The following is a 10,781-nucleotide window of genomic DNA, read 5'->3' on the forward strand; positions in this document are numbered from 1 at the left end:
ACCAAACTTAGCGTGTTCAAACCCAGGATTGTGATTAAGGTCTCTTCTCCTTAACCACTACCTGTAATCAAGGTTTATCCTATGGTCACAGTTTATGGTTGAGGAAGAGAGACCGTAACCATGATCCTGGTTTCAAGACAACATACTTTTCCAAACCTTGGCTTAACTGCTGCAATATGCTGTGCTAAAGACTGAAGAGCAGAGTAGATGTGAGCTCCTCTGCAGGAGCCCATTCGTGCAGTCCTGGTAAGCCATAGTTCGGCTTACCATAATAAGCAAACTAGAGGACTGGCTACCTCTGTTTTATGGTGTTATCTGTAACATAGTGACTTTTCTCTTTTTCATAAAGAGTTTTATATGATACTGTGGCAGTCCTTTGTCAGTATATTCTCATCTGACTGATCTTCAGTGTCCTTGTTTCCTTTTCATCATCACATACTACTGTGTAAAAGTGTGGTGAATTACTTAAGCTGTGGGCCGTTCTATTAAACTTTGGGTACTGAGGATGTTGTTATTGAAAACCAAATGTGAAAATTGCTTTTAAATAATGATTTTTCTTCATTAGGTGCCCTGCGTTTTAAAAGAAAGATAATTGGGTTGAAGGATGAATTCTACAACCGCTATATAATGAAAAGTTTTTTGTTTGAACCAGTGGTCAAAGCATTTCTCAGCAATGGATCTCGCTATAATTTGATGAATTCTGCTATTATAGAGATGTTTGAATTTATCAGAGTGGTGAGTACCACTTTCTAGAGAAGGGTGGATGTTAACACTGCAGGTGCTGGTGTCAAAAACATTATTAACTCTGAGTATGTTCTACAGGAGGGAGTTGCAGATAAAATAAGGTAACTCCAAGTATCTTCTTGGAGAGAGAAAAAGAAAGTTTGCGGAATGTTGGAATAGGAGGCCTTTCAAGGCAGAAATATTTATTTTTTATATTGATCACCTCGTTAGCACTCTAGGTGATGTGCAGTACTTCAGTTTAAAACCTAAGTGCAAATGGTGACTGTCAAATTCAACACAAAAAACCAGACCAACACAGTAAAACCTAATTCTAATGACAATCTAATCACATTAATATTCTGGAGTGCTACAACAATTTTGCAAAAGCTAAAAACAAACTACCATCAACTGTTTTTAACAACTACTGATGTTAAAAAATAATCTTCGGAAGATATTTTTTAAAAAAATATTAAATTGGTGTTAAAAGGCCTGAGAAGGGAAAACAGTCTTTGATCAAAAAAGTCATTCATGTAAGTCACCAGGCAGGCATCTGGAGTGCATTCACTAACAGAAAGAGGGCCACCAACAAGAAAGCCCTCTTTCACACTCTTATAGCCACCCGCCACACTTACGCTTGCTTATCTTAAGGCTTGGGTAGGTACATACTCACCCAATAGTCACATCATATTGATAGTGACAGAACCATGAGAGATGGCGCTGCTTCTTAGGGGAAAGCATTTGTGGTCAGCCTTGTTTATAAGTAGGAGTAAGAATGTACCAATGAGGGCAATTACTGTGAGTTGGGACATTCTGAGCCATTACTTTTGATACCTATATAGAAGTTGAAAGGATGGAAATCCACCTGGTTCAGAAGATTCAGGGCCCCAAAACAGAACTCTTCAAACAAATTAGATTGTAATGCACTCCAAGAAAATAATGAGTGCCTAAGGTGCAGTACTGATGCAGTTACTTGACTGAACACAAAGGAAAACCCATCTCTTAACTACCCAGGGATAGATGGAGTAATGGTGGCTCACAGTGGGTCATCGCTACTGAAGCACCAGGATGTTGAAGATGAAGTTTTTGGCCTGGAATGTGGTGCAAACATTTTTTTAAATTGCAAGTTAAAAAGTGTTTGCAGATTTATTTTGTAATGTTAAAAACATAGCAGTCTTCAGCATAGATAATCTGAGCAAAATTAAAATTTGCATGTTCTGGCTAATAGATATCTGGCTAGGCATCCTGCTCAAAGAGTGAAGGAGTTAGACTTCAGTTAGAGTTTATTGTAACAATACATTAGTGGCCATCTTTTGATCACAGCACCTCTTTCATGAACTGTAAAATTGTCACTTGTAATTTTCAGTACCTGGAAGAAAAATGAGAATGGTGTTCCGAAATTTCACTGTTGGCATATTGTCAGAACCAGCTCCTGAGTCAGGATTTTAAAAAGATTTCAAAACCGTTCAAACATTTTGTTGGACATCATAACTTTCCATCTGTTTACTATTCTTTAATCATAGAAGACACTTTCTAAGCACCAACAATGTGTCAGGGACTGATTAAAAACATGGTTCTTCCTAAAATTTTATATTTTGATTTGCTGCATACTTCATTTGCTGCATTTTCTGTAATGACGGCCATGTTTACCTCATGCTGCTTAGTAGTTGTTTGGATGAAAAAATGACTAGGGAACAAACTTAGAATAATTCCCTTAAGCATTTTAAAAGATTTTTTTGTGGCTTTTCTATGCTTCTACTTTTTAACATCTTTAATTGGAAAAAATAACTTTATTTTCTAGGAAGACATAAAATCCTTAACAGCTCATGTAATTGAGAATTACTGGAAAGCACTAGAAGATGTAGATTATGTGCAGACATTCAAAGGTTTGAAATTGCGTTATGAACAACAAAGGGAAAGACAAGATAATCCCAAACTTGACAGGTTAGTGTACACAAATTGTTATTGGCTCTTTCATAAAACATTTTCCTATTGAGGACAAACTAGGGAAAAATGAACAGCACACTTTGGTTCTGTTTCTCAGATGGCTGCTTTTAGTGTCAGTTGACTGACATATTTTTAAGTGAAGATCATTAAGTGAAGCTATAAGCCACTGTACTGTGTTGGAAGGATTCTTTAATTAAGCCATATCAGGATATACAGAGAAATATACATCTCCATACAATTGACCCAGATAATCTCTGGTGGATGACTATAACACACATGCTTATTTCCTAATGCCAGAAAAAGACATAAAGCCCTGGACCTTATTCTGTCCAGGTAGGCTAAAATATTGTTCTGCCGGCTGCCAGCTTCATATTGCAGGTGTACTTTGTATGCATATCCAAAGTTTGCAAATCATTTATGAGAGTGTCTCATTGCCCAGATCAAGCAGTTAAGTCTCACCATTTGTGTACCTTCAAGGTAAGAAACCCATCAGGTTGGATTCAAACTACTTGTGGGCAGAGTTCTGTCCACAAGACTCTGCCATTGGAACAAGGGTTGGAAGTGATTTTGCTTTCCCCCCTTCCTCCTGCAACCCCTCATGTCCCCTTCAGAATAGCCTGGGAGATGGTGCTGGGGGCTGAAGGGGGAATCTGCAAAAATCCACCACCATCTCTGCTTTCCTCCAACAAGAGCCTCTGTTTCATCTTTATTCATTCCGCAAACAGAAGCTGTCTGGATACAGCTCATCAGTTGAAAGCACAAACTCTGTCTACTTTATCTCTATGAAGAAATCACTATTTCAGGCAAATTGTATTATCTCAAAATACAACTTCTTTGGAGAGGGAAACCCCAATAAAAAAGTGTGTGCATTGATTCTAGTTGTTCGGTTTATATACTCACATACACACATGGGGACACACACTAACATTTGCATTCATTCCTTTTGGTGTTTGGATAAAAACCTTTGGCAGTCAACTCTTTTTAAAACATTCCATTTTGATAGATTTTCATCATCAAGGTACATGTAGATTCTTCATGTTGGTACATGTTGGTCCCTCCCAACACTATGATTCTATGTATTTTTGCAATTAAATAAGGTGCACAATTTTTTTTGTAAGTTGTCTCATTCATCTCAGTGCATCTTAGATGAACCCTGGTGATTTTCAAACTTCAAAATGTTTTACAACTTACACCTACAATACGTAGCTGGCAGTCAGAAGTGCCCTATTCTTTCATTAATCACCTACATTAGAAAGTCATACAAGAGATGAGAAGATAAAAAGGCATGGAAACAGTGTCAGGAACACACACCTAAATGAAATAGTGGTCTCTTGATGTGCATGTGGCTTAGCTTAATGCTAAAGCACATCCACAGCTTGCATAGTGATTGTCCTAGTATATTAGTTTCTAAAAATATTTCTTTAGGCATTGTATCACGTAGTTGTGTGAGAGAAATGTAAAGGTTTCGGCACAAGGCTCATTTTTTAAGCTCTTGCTTTAGCAATATATGAAAAGTAAAATTTTAAAAAAAATATTTTTTCATAGCATGCGTTCCATCTTAAGAAACCATAGATACAGGAGAGATGCAAGGACCTTGGAGGATGAGGAAGAGATGTGGTTTAACACTGATGAAGATGATATGGAAGATGGGGAGGCTGTGGTGCCACCTTCTGACAAAAGTAAAAATGATGAAGATATTATGGATCCTATAAGTAAATTTATGGAAAGAAAAAAATGTAAGTAACTGGGTGGGATTACTATATTTCAGCTTTAAATAGATTTAGCTACCATAGGGCTGTAAATGGATATTGTAAGGTTTAAATGGACATAAGGCTGTAGCTCAGTGGAAAAGCATCTGCTTTGTAAGCAGAAGCTCCCAGGTTCAATCCCCAGTATCTGCAGGTAGGGAGATAGACAATACTATTTTGTAGTATAGTATAGTGTATTGTATTGTATTGTATTGAATTGAATTGACAAAACTAAGCTAGATGTACTTTGACTGTGGAAGGCTGCTTTCTGTGTTTCTATTGAGGAAGCTTTTAATGCAGGGGTTGCCCTCCAGAAGTAGCTGGACTACAACTTTTATCATCCCTGGTCATTGGCCAGTTACGGCTGATCCATCAGGGCGAATAGAACACTGCCCCACCAACCTTAACCTCCCCTTAGCCAGACCACATCTGCCTGCCTTCTTCCTTCCAAACAGTGTTGCCCTTATAGAACTCATCAGGAAGGTAGATGGGGACAAAAGTAAAATTAGTTGGCTCTGCCTTTTCTTGGTACTAGATCCACCTACTCTTGGTCTTTCTGACTTCTATTCTACTAGTCCAATGGGCACCAGTCCCATTGGCCATCCTGACTAGGGCTGATGGGAGTTGGAGTCCAGCAATCAATGAGAGCCGCAAGTTCTCCATCCCTTTAATGTATTCACAATAACTTTTTACACCAGTGTGTGTGTGTGCGTGTGCGCGTGTGTGCAGTACAGCTAATTAGGCACAGAGCTGCCTCCTGCACTTTTAGACAGTAATAAATTTGTACTAAAATAAGCAGGAATGTAACATAAGTATGATAATAGTACTTTTTGTCTCCTTTAGCCTCTTGGATTTCATAGTGGAACTTTTATTAAAGCTGTACTTGTTTTAAATTACAGTTAAAGAAAGTGAAGAAAAAGAGGTCCTTCTGAAAACGAATCTATCTGGTCGCCAGAGCCCAAGTTTCAAACTTTCTTTCTCTAGTGGTACAAAGGCTAATCTCACCAGCCAGTCATCTGCAAGTAATTTGCCTGGGTCTCCTGGGTCCCCTGGATCTCCCGGGTCCCCTGGATCTCCTGGATCAGTTTCTAAAAGCACATCTCAGATGGCAGCTATAACTACCAAGGTACTATTTTCACTTGACTCAAATCATGCTGTTATCAGAACTATTCCATGAGACGGCCAATCTCTGAATTTGCCATTTGGGAAATCCATAGGTGATTTGGATGGAGTTTGTGACTATCTCTCTGCCCCATGCTTTTAATATGGTCTATACTTAAAAGTAAAGAAGACTTTAAAAGAATAGTTGCTTTTGTGCATAGATGCCCTTTAAAATATATACAAAACATACTGCCTTCAATAGAAATAATTTTAGGGGAATTCATCTTGTTACAAGCAAGATATTTATTAATTAATGAGTTTTTTACAATTGTTTTGTCCATTTAGACTCCTAACAGAGTTGCTTAGGAAATACTTCTACCTCCCCCTGTACATTGACTGAGATTTGGGATCAGTCAAATCAGGGAGGCACAGCTAATTTATAAACAGAATGTATTCTGTCCTTTGGAGCCAAGTCCAAGTGTAAACACTGAATATAAGCCATATGTTAAACAAGATACATGGTAAGAATTATGGCATTATTTTAAACCATAGCAGCACAGCCTTCCTGCCCCATGCTGCTTCTAAGCAGAGTACTTGGTAGGTAACTATGTCTATGTAGAACCACCAGCTTCAGTCAGCCAGGTCTCTTATCATACATACCAGGCTAGTTTCTTCTCCTAAATTAAATCCTATATGTTAGGTGTGTGGTCTGTGTAATTCTAAGTCATTTAAACTAGGGTTCAGTGAGTAATTTGGTGTGAGAAAAGAGGACCAGAATATGGGGAAGTTTTAGTGCCCTAAACTCTGTTCCCCAATATTGGCCTCTTACTCTTCCAGTGCTATGCTATTCCCAGTGCTGTCTATGGTTCCACCACTGTGCAACATGTTCCAATCATTGTTAGCATTTGTTTACTTTTCACATCTCAATAATTTTTGTACTTTTATGTATTCTTGGAGCAACTTCAGAATGCCACAAAACAGCCACTTGTCTCAAAAATCAGCCAAGTATTGCTAAGCCCCAGCACAGTTCCTTAAGCAGTTCAGTTGCTTCCGATGCCCGTTCATGTTGGATTTTAGGATTAGAATCATTCTGTCATAGAGTTGAAAGGGGACCACAAGAATAATCTAGTCCAGCCCCCTGCAATGCAGGGATCTTTTGCCCTGCGTGGCGTTAGAACCCAGAATTCTTCCCCTAAATTGCATGTAACACGCAGTATTTTATAAAGTGAAGCATAGTTATTTATTTGTTTGTTTATTTGTTTATTTATTTATTTATTTGTGCCTAGTCTTGTCTTCTGAGAAACTCAAGGCAGCGTACATGAGGTTCTTTTTATCATTGCAACAAACCTGTGTGTAGGTTTTGCTAAGAGATGGTGACTGGGCAATGGTTGTGACTGAGAGGGAAATTGAATTGTGATCTCCAGTCTTATTCTGACACTCTAACCACAGTGTTTCCCTTGAAGCAGACTTTACTATGACTGCTTTCTAGGATTGCAGCTTTGAAATGTGTACTTTTAAAATCCATCAAAGATGGTATGTCTTTATCTGCGAAACGCTGTGATATATATTGTAACATCTGATAGTGTGTTTATACTATGGGGCTGGTCTGCATGCATCTGTCATATATACATATATAATGTTATACTATCTTTTCCCTCCAGAACAGCCCATTGTATTTCTGGGAAGGGGCTATTGGGTTGTTGTTTTTATTTTTATTATGTATTTTGTGGTTTTATATCTTGATTTTATTCTGTGAATGGCCCTGAGACCCCTGGGTGGTGTAAAATTCAATTAATAATAATAGTAATAATACCCACATTATTAATCTTTGCTTGCATAGCACTGTGTGTTCCTTTGTATGTATTAAGCCAAGTACAGCTGCTTTTAGCTGCTCATCATACCTGAGCATTGTGCCCCTTAATTGCTAGCAAGAGTCATTTAAGTATGTATATTTTGGTTAAGATAATAACCTCTTGCACAGTATAGGAATTAATGGCCATGCATTGCATTTATGTTTTTGTCTCTGAATATTGTGAAATTGTATCTCTGTGTTTTACATATATATCAACTTATTGGAGTTTTAAGCAGATCATTTTAAGTCCATTTGAAGGATGAAACTCTGGAATAGCTAATGTTTGTAAATCTTTTTTTCTTTTCAGGGAGGCCTAGTGGGGCTTGTAGATTATCCTGATGATGATGACGAGGATGATGAAGAAAGCATACCTTTATCACAGAAAGCAAAGCTAGAGTCCTCATAATGACAGCTCTGAAATTTAATATCGGTTGAGGGATAAACAAAGTTTCCAGAGGGGGAAAAGTTTATAATTAAAAACTATAATTTCTAATGAATTACTGTGTATAACACAGATCAATTTTTAAAACATGGATTTCTGCTAGTCAAGTGCCAATTTGAAGGAGCAGAAGAAGAGGAAATACTATGCTTTATGGAAAAGACATGCCTTTGACCTCTCCAGCTTGGACCACACATTGCCCTTTTCTCAGGGAAGGAAACGGAAAAAAATATATATATGTAAAAGCCAACAGGGCAGGAGTTTTGGTAGTGGAACTCTGGATTGGCTGTTCAGTTTGTTACAATCAGAATATGCTTTTTTGGACCATGTACAAGACTTTGAAGAAAATGCTTTTTCTGCCCTAATTCTTCACTAGCTAAGAATGCCAGCAGTTTCTTTGTCTAAAGAGACCTGCCTTTGAAACCATACATTCTGAACATTTTAGTCAAGCTACAACAGGTTTTAAAGAAAAACTCATTGGGGGAGGGCTGAACATAAGTTTCCTCTTTTCTTTCTTTCTTTCTTTTTAAAAAAAATAATCTGTTCCCTTTTGCCCTTTAAACTGCAGATTTTTGTTTGGAGCTAAGGGGTTTGTCTATCCCTTGATTAAAGATTGAATGGAATTCTAGATGTGGTCACTTTTGTGTCATATTTTTATTTTGCCCCGAGTGTATGCTTAGTTGTTGAGTATATATTTGGGACCATTAAAATTTTTTTGATGTAATATAATCTCACTGTTGTGCTGGTACCTGTTTCACATGTGTAATTCTGTTCTGCATCACAATTCTTGATATGTTTAGGATTTTATGGGAGATGGTATAGTTTTTATTGAAAAAGAGCAAATGAATCTTGCCACAATGTGCATACAAAAGCAATACTATTTTGTGACTAAATATTTTATATTAAACTTTACATCATCAACTGTCTTGAAACAATTCAGGGAAATAGGTTGTTTTTAAAAAAATAAAAAATAAAGTAAAGAAACCTATAAATATGAAATTAGTATTCCAAAGAGATTTTGAAATTTCCTAGCTTGGAACCATGCTGGTACATTTAAATCAAATTTGAAATGGTTATTTAAGAGTACTGACACATTTGAGTTTTTAAAATAAAAACAAATAGAAATGAAACAATTTACTGCATTAGTGGCATTATTTAAAAACTTCTGACTCCCTTTGGAATACCAGTTTTACTTTCACAGATTATGCTGGGGCTTTGAAATATTAATGTTGATTCAGGTTATTAATCTATTCTAGTTCTTGATAGGAAAATAACGGTATAACACTGGCTATCTTTTGTCTGCTCATTGCAAACTGGACTAAAACTTGGATTCCATAAGATAGTTATAAGGACTGAATTTCCATTTGCTGGAAACGTGTTACTGGTTGCTTGTTGAGGCGGTAGAGAGAAGACTACAATTTAGGATGTGTTCTATTGTATAATTTCCAGAGAGATTTCTCAAGTTGGTATAGTAATAGTTCTTGGGTGAACATGCACCTCTGTCCCTTCCTGCAAAGAGAAAATATCAAGTCGTTGAAAAGTATCCTATTCATTGAATCAAAACACCACCATCTTTCCAGGAAAAGTTCTGTTCACTTATCTCTACAGAGGGGGGGGAGTTGCTCAAGTTCAAGTTTTGAGGTTGATACATTCCCTGGAAAGTATCGAGTCCCAGTATAACCCAGTCATCCCACCATCTAGAATCAACTTTCAAGAGCTGCTTCAAGCAGCACTGATGGTTTTACCCGTTTTTATATTACAGAATATCCCTTTATGGCCTTGAAGCCCTGAGGGGTAGTTTGAATTGTATAAACTTGTATCTGAGTGGAGGTTTTTGATTTTTTTTAGTGCTCTTTGCTCAGTATGTTTGGCATTTGTTATAACATGGAGTTCTCTTAGTATATTGGACACACTTAAATTTTTGTTCTTTATCACACTCTACCTCAGCCAATAAAGGAAAAAGTAGGCTGTCTTTAGCATTAAAACTTTTTTTAGTAGGCATTATACTCACTGCAAGGAGAGCATCACATTGCTACTTCTCTTTCCTACATAGGCACTATTAAATAATCTGGATTTGATCCTGTGCCATATTCACCTGATCCTCGTGTTCTTCAGTTAGAATTTTCAGCTCCTTGCCTAAGTGTTTCCCAAGCTTTCTTGGGAGATGTTCCAACATTTACATTGATTCAAAATTATTTTGCTTGTTGTAATGCAAACCTGTGGTTTTACCATGGACCAGATAGCCAATCACTTTCAACCTAGCCTAGCTTTGCAGTGTCCAAGTCTAGTACTCTGCCTGTTGAATTAAACTTTGCTCTCCTCACAGCACCTTCCCCAGTTGGCGCCGATGGAAGTTCCGAGACTGTATTTTGGATTATGATTTGATGTTAGAAGCATAAGGTGAAACTGAGCTGTGTGGCTCAGCCATGCGGCGGGCCTGCCAAGAATACAGAGGAGTGGTTTTCCTTGGATTTTAAGGAAAGAAGGTTGGTGTCTGTAGGGAATGCTGTTTGAATGAGAGCAGGAAAGTTGAATAGATTACATTGATTAGCTCAGAGCCCACAATAAATGGGATATGGATCCATCTTCATTGGTGTGAGTTTGTAGTATGTCTGCTATGAATTACTTAAATCACATGCTCCAACAGTTCCTGAGGATCATAGTATATTTTCTGAAGCACATCAAGATACCAATGGATTAAACAAATAACATCCAGTATTGTGTGTGTCTCCATCATGTGATAATAGGGGAAGGGGATTAGCTAGTGTGCTTGGTGCTCCCAGGAGGCAAAGTGCAGAGTTTTCAGACCACCCACATACAAGTAATGGAGATAGGAAGCTTACAAATTTCTTACCTTTTTTCCATACATTGAAAGATGGGGAATTAAGAACTGGGTTACAAATATAAATGAATTTCCTTCCGCTGATTACCTACTGAAGATGTCTATTGCAAAGGTGGGTAGATTAAAACCCCT

At 37.5% G+C, this 10,781-nt stretch overlaps 1 protein-coding gene across 1 annotated transcript in view; it reads left to right on the top strand.

Annotated features, from left to right (window-relative positions):
• Positions 1 to 8,536, top strand: part of PPP4R3A (protein phosphatase 4 regulatory subunit 3A) — a 29,555-nt gene extending 21,019 nt beyond the window's left edge. The window contains exons 11-15 of the mRNA XM_081172981.1: positions 566 to 735; positions 2,522 to 2,664; positions 4,213 to 4,403; positions 5,315 to 5,541; positions 7,676 to 8,536. Of these exons, the coding sequence (XP_081029107.1) occupies positions 566 to 735; positions 2,522 to 2,664; positions 4,213 to 4,403; positions 5,315 to 5,541; positions 7,676 to 7,774 (830 nt within the window). The 3' untranslated portion in view covers positions 7,775 to 8,536. The remainder of the gene's footprint in view (positions 1 to 565; positions 736 to 2,521; positions 2,665 to 4,212; positions 4,404 to 5,314; positions 5,542 to 7,675) is intronic.
• Positions 8,537 to 10,781: the final 2,245 nt, after the last annotated feature.

Source organism: Podarcis bocagei (assembly GCF_964188305.1).
Source record: "Podarcis bocagei genome assembly, chromosome: 1".
In the NCBI taxonomy this organism is placed as follows: Eukaryota; Metazoa; Chordata; class Lepidosauria; order Squamata; family Lacertidae; genus Podarcis; species Podarcis bocagei.